Raw genomic sequence first — 19383 nt, 5'->3', positions numbered from 1 at the left:
TTTTTATGCAGATTATATCCCACCTGGGCTAATATGCGGAATGTGGCTGGTCAAGGAAAAGCAGCAGGCAGTGGCTACCAAACTCCTTCAACACAGGACTCCTTTTCAAATGGCAACACATTCTTAGAACCCAACAATCCCACTCCAACACACACTTAACACCAAAGTCACAAACTGGATTATTTTGCTATTCTTCAATAAGAAAATTCATACAATAGAAAAATGAAAAAAATCAGCAATATTTCCCCCGTGGTGGGTATTTCATTGATCTGAGCATGAACTATGTACGGACATTTAAACTTAGGTTGCTTTACGGAGTCGGCATGTTGGCAATACTTGCAATCGCATGCTCCTGAGTGTCCTACAACAGCCATGGTTGGGAAGCACCAAGGCAGTGTTTTGGCATCAGCCAGGCCTGGGGTGAAATGCAACTTCTGTCCAGGTGTTTCTTATTTCATACTCTTCACCTGTAAAAAGAAGACAATAACCTTGGGTCGTTGTATTTAGAAACAATGGGTCATTGTATTTAGAAACAATGTATGCAACATGTTGAACATGACATTCCAAGTTTCATTCTTAGACAGCTTAGCCATGTCTGTGGCATTTACAGGCACTTCCATCTTTCTCTGTTGAACCCCAGCTTTCCATCCTGTGGTCAGTCAGCTGAGCTGATGTCCCTGGACTTTGTACACAGGAGCTCTCCCTATTCCCCCAGCCTCTGCCCTTCACTCCCCGGCACTCACTGCCTCTGTGACTCTTCCCTCACTCCACTGGGTCTTCTGTAGCTCTGTTTTTAATTGACCTGTCCTTCCTAATACCAAGTGTGGACGCTCCCAGACTTTACAATGGGATTATGACTCGTAAAACCATCCTAAGTTGAAAATATCACAAATTCAAAATGCATTTAGTACATCTAACACACTGAACGTCAAAACCATCTAACACAATGCCTAGTTTTATAATAGAGTGTTGACTATCTTATGTACACACACAGATGGGCATTTTGTAGGCCTCATGGGATGCAAATACACGGTATCCAGGATGAGCTGACAACAGGGCACTGTAGGGGACCCGTCATGTACTCTCATTATTGCACATCTAACTGGAAGCTGCTCACAGCCATTGACCAGCATCACAAGAGTCTCGAACACATATTACTAGCCTGGGAAAAGGTCAGAATTCAAAATTTGAAGTATGATTTCTTTGGAATGTGCATTATTTTTATACCATCATAAGACTGAAAATCATCAGCTAAAAAAAAAAAAAAATCAAAATGTCACCAGCCAGGAACTGCCTGTATTTTTTTCTTTACCTGGCCACCAAGCCTTCCTGCATCTCTCCCTCTGCATGTTTCATGGTCTTAAGTTGTCTAGACACCTATTCATTAATCTCTCTCTACCTTCCCTATCTTTTCAGTTTTCTATTCAAATTTATACCAACACATTCTACATTTATTTCAATTCAAGGGAAAGAATTATAAATATAACCCATCCATACACAAGAGATGAACCAATTTATATCACTACACACAGTCAACCTTTTACTAATTTTCAAAATTTTTTTCTCTAAACTTCCAACAACTTAATCCAGATGACAACTTCTTTCAAAGTGTTTACTTTTAAAATCCATATCATAACACAGCTCCAAGAGGTCTATCCAGATGGCTTATACTCTGTCTCCCTCCCTCACACACAATATTCTGGAAGCTTCACTCACTATTACCACCACCTCTCTCTCTCTCTTTGGAGTTCCCCAAATCACTGCTACCAACATTTTTTTTTTTTTTTTTTTTTTTGGTCTGGGGCCCTATCTTAATTCTTTTTCTGCTGCCATAACTAAATACCTATGGCCAGGTAATTTTTTAAGGAAAAAGGGTTATTTAGCCCATGGTTCTGAAGGTTGGGAAGCCCAAGGGTTATGACTTCACCATCTGGTCAGCTTTTGGAAGGCTGCAGCATACCATGCTGGAAGGCACCACATGGCAAACAGGGCAAATTCTAGCTTGTGTTTCTCTTCCTCTTCTTATAAACCCCTCAGGCCATCATGAGGACCCCACCTCATGATGTCATCTAGTCCAAATTACCTCTCAAAGTCCCCATTTCCAAATGCCATTATACTTTGGGGATGAAGTTCCCCACATACAGATTCTGAGGGACATTCCCAGACCATAGCACTCCCCTGATAAAAAGGCTTGGGCCCTGAGCTTTCTGCTTATACAAAACACATCTCAGCACACATAGCAGCAGTTGCCAGGTGTGCTCAGGTAGATGTTCTTCTCTGAACTCTGTCCGTAGCCAGTTTCTTCTACCATGTTTGACCTGCCTTCTACGAGAGGGGTCTTGTCTTTCTTTGATTCTGTAATCTTGCTTAAAAATTAATCAATACATCCTTTCATCTATCATCATTCATCTGTTTTTTTTTCTTTCATATTTTAGCTATATTTGTGATCACTGGTCTTTCGAGGACTCGACCATGAATCGTCCCTGATTTCCATTGGTTCCCTGAGCATTCTAAACAATTTGCAGTACGTATTACCATAAACTTGTCTGTTAAGTATAGAAATTCTTACTCCTGTGCACGTTTTTCTCCCCAGTCCACCTTCTTTTTACCAAGCAAGAGGCCCATTAACCGTGTGAATCTGGACCACGATTTATGTACAGAAAAGTGTAGATGACCTCAGGTTGTCGTTCCACCTCTGAAACTTATTGGGAACTCGATGTGCACCAGTTTCTTCCAATTTTTTTTGTTTTTAGTTTCCTCCAGCTCCTAAGAAGTGGACCCTATAAAGACTCAGAGAGGTTGGATGTCAGGTCACATGACTCAGAACTGACACAGCAGAACTGGAGACTAAGCTGGCTACAAATTCCATGTTTTCCTATTAACCATCTTCCAGGGTAAAATTAGATGCGAGGTAAAGAATTCGGGCCACTTGGAAAGCTACTCTTCTGCATGTAGAGCTCCTTCTAACAGAGATGCTCTCTGTTCAAATTTTAGAGTGTTCTGGGGGCCTTGGGATGTTTGCTCATCCCTGACAGAGAAAGAGAATAACCTGGTAGAAGCCAATTAGAAATCCTTTGAAATCCAAAACTCCTGAGGGGAAAGTCCTGCATATGAGATAGCTTTACGAACGTTCTCATGGTTGGTTTGATGCCAGCTGAGTCTTCTGTAAAATGTCTACTTGCCATGACTACAAATAAATACATGCTAAGAGATGAACCTTGAAGAAAGCCAAGTTCCGGTTGAAAGTGAGCATAAGAGCACAGGGAGTCTCCATTTTCTGCCTGATTACACTTACTTCTCCTTCTAACATGAAGTCAAACATCACTGAATCTGAGAACCTCTCCTTCATTTCCCCTGCTCCTGTCTAGCTGGATGGTCTGCCTCTGTGCTGCCATAACTACCCCCATACAGACCTCTAGGGACCCTTCATTAAGTCAGTTCATGAACCTATTCCTCTCCCTCACTGCACTGAGCTGTTGATGGGTCAGAGAATTCTGAATTATCAGTGCCTCTTGCAGTGCCTGATACAGTGCCTGATGCAGAGTGTTGGGTGTGTGTGTTACAGAGGGATGGGTGGGGAGAGTCAGAGAAAGAGAAACGGAGAGAGGAATTGGGAACGTAAAGGTTGGGCAGGGGGAGAAGAGAGAAAGGAGTAGAGAAGAGAGAAGAGAAAAGAAAAGAGAGGGGAAAAAAAGCAGAAAAGAGAGGATTCCGTGGAACTAGAGCAAGATGGTTCTAGATCAGCACTACTCTAATAAGCTCACTCCCACGTGCTCCCTAATGAGGGGCATCCATGGGGCTATTTGTCCCTTGCTATTAACCTCAATTCACATTCTCTTACACCCTGCAGCCCTTGGAATATCTGAGTATTCCCTTTTCTTCAAGAATGGCTACTCACAAAGATAATTGTTGGCTTTGCAGGCACAGACTCTGAAATTGATACTGGATCTATTTGTATCATCAGAGAGTTTGACTTCTGGAACTTTGGCTTCCTTTTTGTGAGAAAGATCCTGGATCTGAGAACTGGCCCAAATTTGGAAACCGGCCAAAGGATCAAATCTTTCCACTGGGATGATTGCTTTAGCCTTCTTCTCATTTATTCTTGATGTCTTTGATTAGGGATATTGAGCCACACTCTTGTGGGTTGCCCATATATCTTACCCCATGATCACCATTTCCTATCAACCATGCCAAAGACCATGTGGTTCAAACTCCTATCTTCCACTTCAACCTTCCTGCCCAGGATGGCAAGTGTGTGTGCTTTACAGCAAACCTAAGTGCAGCCACATGGCCTCTGCTGTTCTGGTTACCTGTGTCCTCTTGCTGCTAAGAACCTTTGTTCTGTAACAGCAGCTCTTAACATGAGCATCTCAGCTGATATCTTCGTAATGCACTTTTTTTTTTTTTGAGTGAATAAGATTTCATTTTTTTTTCTTTTTAGTTGTACATCATAGTAGAATTCATTTTGATATAATTATACAAGCATGGAATATATCTTATTCTAGTTAAGACCCCATTCTTATGGATGCACATGATGGTGGGATTCACTGTGGCGTATTCACGTAAGTACATAGGAAAATTATTGATTCATTCCACTCTTTCCTTTTACTCGCCCCCCACCCTTCCTTTCATTCCTCTTTGTCTAATCTACAGAATATCTATTCTTCCCACCTATAGGGGAATTGAAAATCAGCACACTGCAGTGACTTGGCCACATTAATGTTTATATCAGCTGAATTCATAATAGCTAATCTAGGTACTGCACATTTAAAAAGTCACTTTGCTAGAAAGGGTGTTGTCCAGGCGTCTGAGGCTAGGATCAGCGAGTAGGTTCTTCTAACAGTAGACCAATTACTGCATTTCCACTTTTCTAAGCCTTTCCATCCTTTCTTTCATAGTCTCCCAAGGCAATTTCTGGCATTTCCACTTACTTTAATGAAAGCTGTTATTTTTTCCAAATTTCCATGAATCAGCAATAGCATACATTCGATTCGTTTTCTAGGCTCCTTGCCAAAGTGCTAAATTCTGCGTGATGGAGAAGTGGTTCCATCTCAACACATTCTCCCTTGTCCAGCTTTATATTTCAACCACCCTCTCGATCCACTGCCCTCTGGATTCCCCGCTTTCCCAGCACCTGCTAATGCTGGCCGGGAAGTGCCCCTAGGAGCTTTGGTCTATCACATCATTCTGTCGGCAGCCTCAGCTCTGCCACAGTTTATGTTGAGATCTAACGCGATAAAACTGGTGGAAGGAGACGGGATGGAGGCAGATTCCAAGAAAGACAAACCTATCTTACGTGGTAGCTACCATATTTGAGTTCTCTGAATATTTCTAAAGTAGGTCCAAAGGACTTACTTGTCCAAAAGGAGAGTAGGCCACATCGCAGGCCAAGAGGGTGTAGAAGGATTTGTGTGTTCAAGGTTCCCAGCAGTATCAACCCAGAAGTCTTTTACCAAGCCTAGGGGCAGTTAGGTCACAGACACCGCCCTCAGAAGGGATTGGCACTGGTTTCCTGAAGTGCGTTACTTCTCTTGAAAATGGGTTGTTACAAAGCAAGTCATAATGGCTGTCTTGGTCCTCTAGTTTGCTCTCTGTCTTGCCATGTGACCTCTTCTACACATACTTCCACCATTTTGATGCCAGCCGCCATGAAGCCCCCACCAGAGTCAAGCAAATGCTGGTGCCATGCTCTTGAACCTCTAGAACTAGAAACTAAATAAACCTCCTATCTTGATAAAATTCCTAGCCTCTGCTTTTTTGCTAAAGCAACAGAAAACAGAGTAAAACAACCTCCAGTTCTCATATATTGTCATAAGTAGAACTGAGCCTACCTTTTCTCTCCAGATATGGCACAGCTATTCAGCAACAGCTACTAAGTTCCGTAGTCCTTAGAGTTCACATTTTCCTTGGCTCTCTCAAATACTAGTCTCACCAAAGGAAAAGGATCTGAATCATTGCACTTGCTCCATCATATAATCTTTCTAGAGCCCGTCAGCACTTCCAGTGGTGGGATGTTCACTGACCTCTGACTAAGGAATCTGGATCCATCTCCAGTGTCTTTGCTTTCAGGACCACTTCTAGTATCAACTGACTTGGATTGTGTGCTCCAGAGCCAGTGCCTGAGACAGAGATTCTTGTGGAAATGATTTATCATAGGAGCACTCTCTTGGAAAGGAGAGTGAGAGAAGCAGCATACGGCAAGGGGAGAAAGCTAACCCAAACTGTTGTCCTAGATGGAGGCCAGAGTGTCTCAGGAAAGTGGAATTAAGGATCAAAGAACTGGGAGATCATCCCCATGGGACTTTTAAGGAAAGAAACGCTCCATAGACTTGGACATGTGATAAGTCAAGTTGAATGACATTTTGGATCTGTCGGTCAATCATTCTGTCTTAGGCGGTGGGCTTTGCTTAGGTAGGGATAGAATATAAGCCTCCCACCCAAGGAGATGCCCGTCCAGTTGAGGGCAATTCTCTGACGAAGGTGAGGTTGTGAGCAGCTGCAGGATGGGGACAATGGCCTGAAAGAGGGGATGGTGAGTAGGGGGCACCCGATTAGCTGGTGGTTCTTCTGTCTTACAAAATGCCCCAAACCTGCAATTTCCAAAAAAGTCATTTAAGAGAAGACAGCCATTCTGATATCCAATGTGAGTGAAGTTGAGTCCACAAATGGAGTTGGCTTTAGTAACTAGACCGAAGAGCCAACATGAGGAAAATTTCAAAGATGCTATGAATACATTATTGAACTGCTTACATGTATAGGGCTAAAGCCCTGGTTAATCTTTATAAAATTAGAACAGCTCTTGAAGTTTTCAGCACTGCTTAACGACTTATTCTTAAGAAGTGAATAGGAGGTGAAAGTGAAAGTTAAAAGAATAATTTTTATCCTTTCTGCCTTCTAATTCTAAAACAAACAAACAAACAAATAATTTGTGGTGGTGAGAAAACAGGTTTAAAACTGATCAGTTCTCTAAGAACAGTAGCTAGTGCTAACCTCATGACAGAAATTGCCTGTAAGTCTAGGTAAATTAAGAGATAATTTGTACACATGGGAGATTTTGTGTAAAACTGCTCAAAACATTTTTGAACTGTGCATATTCATTGGCTTGAGAATAACAGGAAATATATTCAGAAGAAAAATCAGTGAACACGTTGTTTCATCAAGACCAGGATGTTTCAGCGTAGTAGAAATAAAGATGGAAGAATTGGGGAATTATCCCTCCTACAAATATCTATCTGGTGAGACCAAGGAATGATCAACATCAAGGTCCCCTGCAAAAACTCTGTAAATACTTTAAAACACTTCATACATAGTGAGTGCTAAGGTGGTTTTTGTTTTTATGTTACACCCAATGTATATATCTAGTCTGAATACTCTAGGCCCCAAAACAATAGCAGCAGGACTAAAGGAATTTGCAGCATGTGGTTCACTAAGGACAACCAAATACCCTAACCTAGCTCAACTTCCTGACCAGATTAACTGAAGCCATCACACTTACATCTGGACTAGATAAAAAGTATCATTTCCAGGAGTAAATACTATCTACCGCAGACACTCACTGTTCCACCTACAACATCTGAGATTTAATTTTCAAAATATCATGAATGAAGAGGAGGAGGAGGAAGAAGAAGAAGGCAGAGGAGGAGGAGGAGGAGGAGGGGGAGGAGGAGGAAAGGAGAAGGGAAGAGGAGGAGGAGGGAAGAGGAGGAGGACGGTGAGATGGGGAGGGGGAGGGGAGGGGGAAGGTGAGCAGGAGGGGAGGGAGAAGAAAGAAGAAGAGGAGGAGAGGAAGAATGAGCAGCAGTGGGGGAGGAGGAGGAGGGTGAAGGAGGAGGGGGAGGGGAAGGAGGAAGAAACAATCCATTTTCAAGAAAAGAGGAGCAATAAACCAAATGCAGCACTGATCCAGATATTGAAACTCTTAGTGACTTTTAAACAGCTTTGATTAAGAGCCTGCAGATTGCCTGGCCATTAAACAAGGATACTTGTTGAAAATTATAATTTAAGAAAAAAAGAAACATTTATAGTCTTTTGAAATTACGCTAACTGCAAGCAGCAATTGGAAAAAGCATTTATGTAAGAAAATCTATTGGCATCAGATCGATATTGGCATCACAGTTGCCATTTGGGGTTGGGAGCCATTTTATCTAGGACTCCGACGTTTTGACTTAGGAGCCATTTTTTCTAGAGACCCTGAGGCAATGCTGCTTGGCTTCCCTTAAGTACAGGTGCCTGCTCAAGGGTGGACCCCACCCCAGGCCATGACATAACCCCTAAGGCAGGCTTGTGAAATTCCTCTTGCAGGCTCTAAAGCTGCTCTGTCAGTGCAACAAGCTGCTGCTCTCCTTTGAGGGACAGCCTTGTCAGTTTGCTCCATGCTCTGCCAATAAATCTCTCCAGTGGGATTCTGGTGTGCGGTGGGGTCCTTGGACTTTGTGTGGACTTTGCGAGTGTCCTTTCAAAATCTACTAAAATTGGGTAAGAACAGTGGGAGTCTGGTGTGAGGGCCACGACCCCTCTCTCTTCCTGCCTCCTCACAGCTCAGCGTGATGGAAATCCACGCAGCCGGGTGCTGCTAGGACACTGACTCCTTCCCACAGCCCTCACTGAGAGCTGTGGTGTCCTCCCGGAGCAGCAGATGGCCAGCCTTTCTCATCCCTCTCTTCCCCCACATGCTGCAGAAGCAAATTTCCAGGAGGTCACAGGCCCTCCTTTGTTCACTCTTCATTCAGAAGCGGCACCGTGGGAATGTGGGCCCCAGTCCTGCTCACCCACAGGGTGCAGGTTCCGCCTCCAATGCTACAGTCAAAAGTTCAAAAGCTGCCCCCTGCCTAACACCCTGCAACTACGATGAACTGTTACTAAGGGAGGGTGGCACAACTGTCCCCACCTCCAGGGCCAGAGATAGGACTCCACTGTTTTTTTTTTTTCCAGTGGGAGGGTCAAATCATTAAAGAAAAAGTTATGAGGAAACTGACTTTACTTGAAACAGAGTGTAGGGAAGTTCCAGTCTGAAGGCCTCTCAAACAATGGGGGCTTTCATAGAAAGCAAAAAACAAAGGAGTCTGATAAATGCACAAGAGAAATGAGATGACGTATAGGTCAGACAGTTCCACCAAGAGGAACAGAGGAAGAGAGAGGTAAGAAGTACTTTTTCTGGTGAATGAATAAATCTCCAATGCTCACCCCCAAACCCACCTTTGTAAAGGAATCCAACTGGGTCAGCCTGTGGAGCAACCTGTGCCCTAGAGCATTAAAAAAGGAATAGAACAATGAGCGGCCAACTAGAGGAGGCTAACTGTGGGTGTGATGAGAGCAACAATCAAGGAGACCTCTGTCACTTCAGGGTGACTGCAGGGGTGCCCAAGCCTACCCCGTCTGAGGGGCAGTCATAAGGGTACACATGGCCAGGGAAATATGACTTCACCAAAATGGTCCCTCAGGGACGTTAAGCCAATTGACAAGAAAACTACAATCACAAGCCCCTGAGGATGGAGTGCGATTGTCCAGAATGACCCGTGTAAGCTAAGATCTAAAATATCTCATTTAAAAAAAATAATTTTTCAAGAAACAAAAAAGTATGACCCATACACAGGAGGAAATGTCGACAACAGAAACTGCACGAGAGAAGGACCAGATGCCGTATTTGACATTTAATTTTTAAGTCCACGTTATAAATATATTTAAAGAACTAAAGAAAGCAAATGCTTAAGAAATCAAGTCCGATGACAATGCTTCTCTGCATAGAGAATACCAACGAAAATATCAAAATCATAAAAAGGACTAGATGAAAGTTCTAGAGACTAAAAGCACAATAATTCATAATGAAAGAAAGTGAGCCCAGACAGTATTAAAATTCACACAAATAAAACAAAGAGCACGGATAGAGGCAATTCTTTAATTATAAGAGAAAATATAAATTTGTATTTCTTCTCCTTCTTTCTCTTACCTGATTTAAAAAGCAACTGTATAAAACAGTTCATACATAATTGTGCTGTTAAATAGAAAACATAAAGAAATGTAATATATCTAACAATAAAAGCACAAAAGATAGGTAGGTAACAAAACTGTTTTGAAATAAAGAGATGACCCCCAAGGGTAACTTGAATCTGGGAAACAAGTGAAAAGAACCAGAAAATGTAAATAAGGTTAAAATAACAAATGTTAGAAACATGCTCCTGCTTTTTTTTCTTCTCCCAACTTCTTTAAAAATCACAAATAATAATTTTAAGAAAGTATTTTTGAGATTGTAACTAAATGAATAAAACATATGCTCCAATGATAACCCAAGAGAGAGGCAGGGGGAATCCAGCAATGTTTCTTCTCCCTGGTGTTGTTAAGTATGAATACTAAGTGAATTCTGATCAGATAAGCCCTAGGGCACCCACTAAGAATACAGTGAATGATCAATAAATGATTCAAACTCCTAAAATACTTAACGAAAAGCATTATAAGGACGAAGGTGTTAAATGATGTCATGGAAAGGTAGACAATATGCACAAAGAGAGAGAGATTTCAGAAGAGGGATAAAAACTGTCAGAAACTGAGTCCAAAGAAAAAGTAATAAACACAGCCTGAGGCTGAGGACTTCCTTTTGTGGGCTCATTAGCACCCGCCACCAGTATGTAGGCCAGAGGATGCGCACTGTTGCTGCTTATTAGGATTTCTTATTACTGAGACCATTCATTTTTATCCCCATCAGAAATGGACAAAAACTCTTATTCTCCAGCATCCATATTAACAATTAGTACTCCAGAGTTATAGACAGGGCTGCAATAGAATTGATGGCTAAGTCAATGTGGGCAAGTTACTTCACCTCTCTGAGCCTCTATTTTCTCATCTATCAGAGGCTTCTTCTCTGGATTAATAAATTAGGAAAAAAAAAAAAAGGTATTTCTTCTGATGAGAACATATCTTCCTAAACTGGCCTGGAAACCAGAAGTGCTTTCTCCAACCAGTGCAGCCTCACTGGGCTCATGGGTCAGCTCCCAAAGCATGGGCTGGCGGGATTTAAGGATGCACTCACCACGTTGTCTGTTGTGTTTCTGCAGTGCAAATTACCTGGTAAATATCTGATGGTTTGGTCACCCTCACTAGACAAGATCAGACAGCTCCCACAGTACTCTTTGGAACTGTAATAGCCCTTCACTCACTACTGGGCAGCTCAATTTCTTCCACCACTTAGGACTGGCAGAATCTATTGATTGCATGCATTCGGGTAAACTCCTTCCTTGTAACTCTTTTTCCAACATTATACAAAATTTCCACGTGTGTGCATTGCCAAAAGTCAAGTCCTTGAATTGCTAGGAATTTGGGAATCAAAAAAGTAACCTCATGGGCTGGGGATGTGGCTCAAGTGGTAGCGCGCTCGCCTGGCATGTGCGGGGCGCTGGGTTCCATCCTCAGCACCACATAAAAAAATAAAATAAAGATGTAGTCCACCAAAAACTAAAAAATAAATATTAAAAAAAAAAACCTTTCTCTCTCTCTCTCTATAAAAAAAAAGTAACCTCACATTTTTTTTAAAAAAATGTGCCAAAGATAACATGTATGGCACTCTACTGAAACTGCTGGATTTGGGAGAGACAAAAACAAGAACATTATGAAGTTTGCAGGCTGGGTATAGGAGAAGTCTCAATAGACATGGATGATTTATGCATCTGTAAAACACAAGATGCTCTTTCTAAAATTAGTCATTTAATTCTTATTTGCCCTTGTTTCTTTGCCTGCCACAAAGAGAAATTTATGCAGACTCTGAAATTTAGAAAAAGGAATGTTTCCCCTGCACCTAAGCCAAATACTTTCTTCTTCTGAACATGAGCAAGAGTTGCCAAATGGAGAATATTCCACACCCCATCTCCATTCCAGAGTGTTTCTATGCTAAGATGTAAATGATGCTACTTTGTAGTAGCAATAGCATCAAGCCATAACCACACAAAGAAAGCCTAGGGATATTTCAAATGTATATGGTCATATCATATGCATATCATTAAAACATCACACAAAGGTACAGGGAAACAATTTGCAATGCTTATGAGGACCAAAGTGAGCATCTCTCCTCTGCAATCTGGAGATGGCACCACTCACACATACCTCTCTCCCCCTTCCTCTCTTCCCCCAGGAAATACATTTTAACAAAGTGATTATAATTGCTGATTTCCTTTCTCTAGCTCCTCCCATATCCCAGGAACATGCTTCTTTGAATTCAACAGTAGACATGGGCAGATAACAAGATTATGAGATTTTAATGGGCAGAGACTAGAATTTGTTTTTGTATACGTATTAACTTTCTTGGCATAAGAATTATGCCAAGAAATTGAACACACAATGTGGCAGAGAGGAGTTAGGATTTCTTAGGATACTAAATAATCCACACAGAGCAGGTACCACCTACCACTCACTTGGAGAAGGGCTAATCTTTGAGGAGATGACAGAAGCGTTTCACTCCATCCCCAAGAGCCTCTTTGACTTTGTCATTGCGGAGAGTGAAGATGAAAGGGTTCAGGAAAGGGGTCACGACAGACACCAGCAGTGATGCTACCCTGTTGTACTCCGCCGCCTGCGTTTGCTTGGGTTTCACATAGAGGAACAAGTAGCTGCCATAGCCAATCACAACGAAAGTGAAGTGGGAGGCACAGGTGGAGAAGGCTTTCCTCCGGCCTGAGGCCGAGGGGATCTTGAGGATGGTGGAGATGATGTAGCTGTAGGAGACAATTGTAGGGGTCAAAGAACCAATGATGATGAAAACAGCCATCAGAAAAAGAATAAACTCTGTGAAAAGAGTATCATCACAGGACAGTTTGAGCAATTGTCCTCTGTCACAGTAAAAATGGTCTAGCAGGTTTGATTTGCAGAAAGTAAACTGGAATGTGGCATAAACTGGCCAGATTTCAGAAAGGAACCCAAAGAGCCAAGACACAATTACCACAGAGTTGCAGGTACGGCTGGTCATGATGACGTTGTACCTCAAAGGGTCACACACAGCCACGTAACGGTCCACAGCCATCGCTCCAAGCAGTGTGAGCTCTGTGGTCCCCAAAGCAAGGTAAAGGAAGAGTTGGACGACACATCCACTCAGAGATATTGTCAGCGTCCCAGGGAGCATCAATCCCCAAAGCATCACAGGGACAATTATGGTTGTGATCAGGACCTCCAGGACAGAGAGGTGAGCGAGGAAGAAATACATGGGGGACTGGAGACGCCTGTCAACACCGATAATGGTGATGATGACCATGTTTCCCATTAGTGTCACCAAGTAGAAGAAAAAGAATAGAGCAAAAAGAGCGCTGCGTAGATCTTGGGACCCAGGAAAGCCTCGAAGGCAGAATCCAGTGGCACTGGAGTGGTTGTCCATCACTGGGTTCTCGCTTCTGCTTCTTGAGAAACCTGGAGAACAAAATAAAGAGAGAGCATTACTCCCCATGGTCCTGCTCTCAAGAGAGAAGGAAGATCAGGATGAGAAACTCTTTCCCACCTGAGGATCAGGAGACATGCACAGCACTGTTCTCTGCACACAGCCAGAGTTCACTATGGAAGCATCGAGTCTGTAAGTGAGACTCCCTTTTTACAGTGCTCACTCTCTTGAATGGTGGAGATGCCTATTGGGGTGAAGAAAACCTCCCTTATTGTTCTCTGCAATGAATATGCCTTTTGTCGAGGTGAAGGAGCCTCAGATCTTTTAAATAGGCCACTGTGTTTTTAATTCTATATATTTATTTTTTAGTATTTTATAGTTATACATATAGTGGGGTTCAGTGTGTTCAGTGTAAAATATTCATAAATGAATATAGTAAAATTGACTGTATTTGAATCCCCAGAAATTCCACATTTACTCCCTTCTTTCCTCCCATGATCCCCTTTCTCTATCTATTGGTTTTCCTTTCTCTTAAGTTTTTCTAATAGGCGCATTATAGCTACCCGTTTTAAGGCTGCATTAATCAGGCCACTCTGGTTCTGGAATTGCCCAATTCCCTCCCAGTTAACTGCCCTAGAGGACACCCAGGCATTCCAGATGATGTTCAGGAGTAGACTCTGAGCCCTGGCCCTGGACAGTAATGGCCACATGGAGACACACTGTGGGCCACTAGGACCCACTTCCTTACTGTTCCCAGACTTTAAAACCTTCACATCTCAGAGTGGCCCGATCGCCACCTGAGAACCCTGGGGCGTGGGATAATTGCTGAAAGCTGACCCAGCTTCTCTAACTCTGTTTTTCCTGGGAAGTGCTGGGAGGCAGAGTACCTGGATCAGAAAGGACAGCCCTGGACCAGCAGATGTTGGGATGTCCGGAACCTGCCTCTCACTTATCACCACTTCAAGGACTTCTCCAGTCTCCCTACTCAAAACAGAAAAGCATGTTCAGTATTTTTGGACTTTACTTTTTTCATAGCAATTTCTGTTGCCTGACTTTATATGTCTAATTGTTTATTCACTCTTCATTTAATTAAAAAAAAATGGAGTCATGAACAGAACAAAAGAGAATGCCTGTACTTTGGAATTTATTATAGTCAAGTAAGAGATAAGGGCCAAATGACACACAGAAGAAACGGAAGCACAACACATACTAAACTAATATATTGATCATGCCATATAGAAAAAATGAAGTCAAGAAGGGTATAGGAAATTTTATTTTATGTATTTTTCATCTATGATTTTCAATAATAAATTCTATGTGGGTAAGGACACCTTAAAAACCTATATTCTAAAACTGCCACAGAAAATTTATAGATATTTACACATACACACACACACACACTCACACATATACATGTAAACAGGGTGCAGTGGAATGAGGATCACAAGTTTAAAGCCAGCCTCAGCAACTTAGCAAGGTGTAAGAAACCTAGTGAGACACTGTCTCAAAAGAAAAATTAAAAAAGGAATGTGGATGTGGCTCATTGATTAAGTGCCCTTCGGTTCAGTCCCTGATGCCAAAAAATACACAAACATGTATTTGTGTTTGGAGGGGGTGGGATGGGCACTCACACATAAAGTTCTTGAGCCACATAAGGAATGCTGAAAATATTTCCTAGGTGGTGATGTATGATACATGGTTTAAATAATGCCTGTCCTAACCAGGAAGCTCTCTAATGTCAGGAAGCTGTGCTGTGTCTGTGCAGCACTAGGGTGCTCTCTGCCCAGCAGGAGGACTTGGATCTGAGACTGTCCACTCTGCTGCTCCCCTAGCCCAATCCTCAGGCTCCAGGTACCTGGTTTTGTAAGGCAGCCAGGCCCTGAACCTGCCACCAGCTCCCTCCTACTGTCCCCTTCACAGAGGGGGACTCTTGAGAAGGCACTCACCTCTACACAGAGGCTTTGCACACTCCTGACCCCACTGGTACTGAGTTTCTGAGCTGCAGCTGTCTGCACTCCCGTGAAGAAGGAAGTGGTCCTCATGCAGGGGCTCAAGAAGAAGTCCAGGAATAACAGTGCTGTGCAGAGTTGAGGGTCTCCCTCTCCTTGCCTCTCTCCGCCTCCCAAGAGGACTGAGCCACTGAGCTCCCTCCTCTTAATTAGCCCAGGTTCAGGGACTCCCTAAGCAATCAGCCTGGGGAGAGCAGAAAACACTTTTAGTTATTTCTATTTTGACCAATTAAATTTTAGAAGTTTGTAAAGATTTTGTTGAGTGGAAAACCCTGAAATCCTACCCATTAGGGACTTCTTCACCCCAGGCCACTTCCCCAAATGCCTCAAGTGGAGCTTTCCAAAAGACTATGCTTTTCATCTCAGGCCAATCCCAGGTTTCTCAGCTCCTCAGAGCCCAAATCAGCTCCTTCCTTCCATAGGAGGCATCACAGCTGGCCTCTAAACCATGCACCAACTTCCCTGAGGCCCAGCATACTGGTTTTGGTCACAGCCTTAACTTTACCCCAAATCCCCTACGCAGTCATTCATTCTCTGCAGGCTGCTGCTCTTGGTACTGTGGCCCCTGCAGGATGCTGTAGAGAGGGTTGGCCCCTGAGTCAAGCTCCACTCCCCTCTGGAAGGGCTCAGGTTTTCACTCTTGCACATGCGCACAGCTGTGAGCCTTCGCCCAAGGTTCTCCCAGCCACTTCTTTCTGTGGCAGCTTCTGATTACCAGCTGGGCCCCTTCAAGATGGGGAGGGCAGAGGGAAGCTTCTGCAAGCAGCTCTATACACAACATAGAAGAATGAACAAAATGTAACTAGGAAATCTGCTTGGTGCTGGAGAAGATGGAAAAGTGAGGGCTAGGACATGTTTATATGGGTTTTCATTTTCTTTGTGAGTATGCTTGATAAATCTGAGAATGTCAGTTGGTACATTAGGGTGTAAATCAGGAATATTATTTCTTCCCAAATCCTTAAAATGCCAAAACTCAACCAGTTTGCTACCTAATTTTAGAGGAAATTTCTAAGCTTGGATCTCCATTGTCTTTTTAAAAGAATGCTCTGCAAATCTGTTTTGTAACCTTTTCTTTGTCATGTACTAACAAATCAAGATCCCTTTCCATGTGAACCCGTATTGCCTCACTCTTTTTTCCCAGAATATTCCACTGTGTGCATGCTTTATTCTTTCTTAGCTAGACCTCTGTGGTCAATTTTGTCGTTTCCATTTTTATTATGAACTATGTTATTAATATTTCTCAGACATTAATAAATATGTAAATAATTGTTTACATTTAGAATCTCTAGCTGTAGATTTCTTGAAGGTAGATTACTTTTTTATAGTGCCAAACTATGTTCTAAAGTCTTTGGATTAATTCACACACTTTCCAAGACTGTATTAGAGAACTTTTGTTTGCCTGACCTAGGATGAACAGAGGTATAATTAAAATTTAATTTTAATTTTAACTTGAATAGAACAAAATAAGATACCTCAAATACCAATTAGCCAAACTGATAAAATGAAAAAAACAAATCTTTTAAAAGATAAAAGTTGTCCAAACGAACTCAAAAATAAGTAGAATAACTGCATATTTCTAAATATATCAAGTAAATAGAACCCATAGTTACAAATCTTCCTTCACAGAAAACTCCAGACCCAAATCCAGATGGCTTTACTGTTATATTCTATCAAATATTTAGGGAAGGAATAATACCAATCCTACACAAAATTCTCTAGAAAATTGAGAAGGGGATACTTTTCAATTTATTTTATAAGTCCAGGATTATCCTGACACCAAAGACTATGCAAGAAAATAAATCTGCACACAAATGTCCTTATGAACAACATGCAAAAATTATTAACAAAATAGTGTAAAAATCAAATCCAGCAATGTGTAGGGAAGGTAATATATGTACATGCAACAAATTGGTGATTTTTATGTTAGAAACAGAGGTTATTTATCATTAGGAGATCAATCAATGTAATTCACTGTGTTACCAGAATTAAAGGGGCAAAGGTATGGATCAATTTTGGGGGTGGACTGGGGATTGAACTCAGGGGCACTCAACCACTAAACCACATCTCTGGCCCTGTTTTGTATTTTATTTAGAGACAGGATCTCACTAAGTTGCTAAGGGCCTCGCTGAGTCCCTGAGGCTGCCTTTGAACTTGCAATCCTCATTCCTCAGCCTCCCAAAACACTGGGATTGCAGGTGTGTGCCACCAGCCCCAGGCCCATGAAACATGTTCTAAACATTTTTCAGTTGTTGATGGATACAATATGCTTTATTAGCTTATTTATATATTTATTTTTTATGTGGTGCTGAGGATTAAACCTCACACACACTAGGTAAGCAACTCTGCCACTGAGACATAATCCAAGCCCCCCACTGATCATTATGCATAAGGGCATAAAAGGCAGTTGACACAAATCAACTTCAATTGATTTAAAACTGAACAAACTAGGAGCAAAAGAGATCTTTCCCAAACTGACAAATAAAATGTACAATTAAAACCTGCCACTAACTTCAAACTTACTCATGAAAGTCTTGATACTATTCCTGCAAGATAGGGATCGAGGCAAGAATATCTACTCTATTTCTATTCAACATTATAATGAAATTCTTAGCCAATTCAATAAAGCAAGAAAATGAAATTTAAAACTTATAGTTAATAAATAAAGAAATATAATTATTTAAAGCTTCAACTCCAATATGTTGAAGCTCCTAAGAAGTTTTGGAGAATTAATAAATGTGATTATTAAAGTCACAAGTTAAAACTACATGCCCTTCAGTGATTGAATGGATAAAAAATATGGTATATATACACATGGAATTTTACTCAGCAATAAAAGAGAATAAAATCATGGCATTTTCAGGTAATTGGATGGCGTTAAAGAAGATAATGTCAAGTAAAGTAAGCCAATCCCCCAAAAACAAATGTCGAATGTTTTCTCTGATATAAGGAGGGTGACTCATAGTGGGGTAGGGAGGGGAAACATGGGAGGAATAGATGAATTCTAGATAGGGAATAGAGGAGGGAGGGAAAGGGAGAAGATAGGGGATTAGCAAGGATGGTGAAATATGATAGACATCATTATCCAAAGTACATGTATGACACGAATTGGGTGTCAACCTACTTTATATACAAACAGAGATCTGAATAATTCTGGTATATATATGAAATAAGAACTGTACTGCAAAAAAAAGCACCAAAGTACATGTATAAAGACATGAATTGGAATGAACATACTTTATATACAAAGATATGAAAAATTGTGCTCTATATATGTAATAAGAATTGTAGTGCATTCCGCTTTCATGTATTTAAAAAATAAAATCAATTAAAAAAATAAGTAAAGTCACAAGATAAAAGATCAATATACAAAAATCTCTGGTATTGCTTTTTTTTTTAGTTGTACACATTTGAAATGGGAATATAAAATACAGTTTGCAATAACATCCAGAAATATGAAGAAAATGAAGGAATACATTTAACAATGTAAAGTCAGATCTACACAAGTAAAAATATAAAACATTGCAGGGTAAAATTAAAAACCTAAGTAAATGTTGAAATACTTTATTTTCATGAATCAGAGAACTCAATTTGTTAGAATGTCAATTCTCTCCAATTTAGTCTATAGATTCAATGCAATATCCATCCAAATTATGAAGGACCTAAAATAGCCCAAAAAAAGTGTTTAAAAAGAAAAACAAAAATCTGGAGGTGGGTGCTCATAATATCTAATTTCAAGATCTACTATAAGGCCACAGTAATAAAGACAGTATGGTAAGTAAACACATATACAAAAATAACAGAGAATTCAGACTCAGATCCAAGTATATATCTTCTATTGACTATAACGACACTAAATTTCAGTGAATATGTGGAGCAACTAGAATTCATATACCTGGCTGATTAGAGTGCACAATATATACAATGTTAAAAATTAAGCATATACCTAACATACCGACCCATAGTGTCCCATTCAGATACTTTACCAAGATAAATTATGTGTTCACACACCAAAAAATGTGTTTA

The 19383-nt window shown here is 41.2% G+C and overlaps 1 protein-coding gene across 1 annotated transcript; it reads right to left on the bottom strand.

Annotated features, from left to right (window-relative positions):
* Positions 1-12409: 12409 nt before the first annotated feature.
* On the bottom strand, positions 12410-13351 carry Or9a2 (olfactory receptor family 9 subfamily A member 2). The gene has a single exon (XM_076859867.2). It carries the CDS (start codon positions 13349-13351, stop codon positions 12410-12412), a length of 942 nt encoding a protein of 313 aa, XP_076715982.1.
* Between the last annotated feature and the right edge of the window lie 6032 nt (positions 13352-19383).

This window comes from Callospermophilus lateralis, chromosome 1 (assembly GCF_048772815.1).
Source record: "Callospermophilus lateralis isolate mCalLat2 chromosome 1, mCalLat2.hap1, whole genome shotgun sequence".
NCBI classification, from domain to species: domain Eukaryota; kingdom Metazoa; phylum Chordata; class Mammalia; order Rodentia; family Sciuridae; genus Callospermophilus; species Callospermophilus lateralis.
This window is presented reverse-complemented; position numbering and strand designations above follow the sequence as displayed.

Coding starts and splice junctions, on each gene's coding strand:
- Or9a2 (XM_076859867.2), bottom strand. CDS start 13,351: ATGGACAACCACTCCAGTGCCACTGGATTCTGCCTTCGAGGCTTTCCT.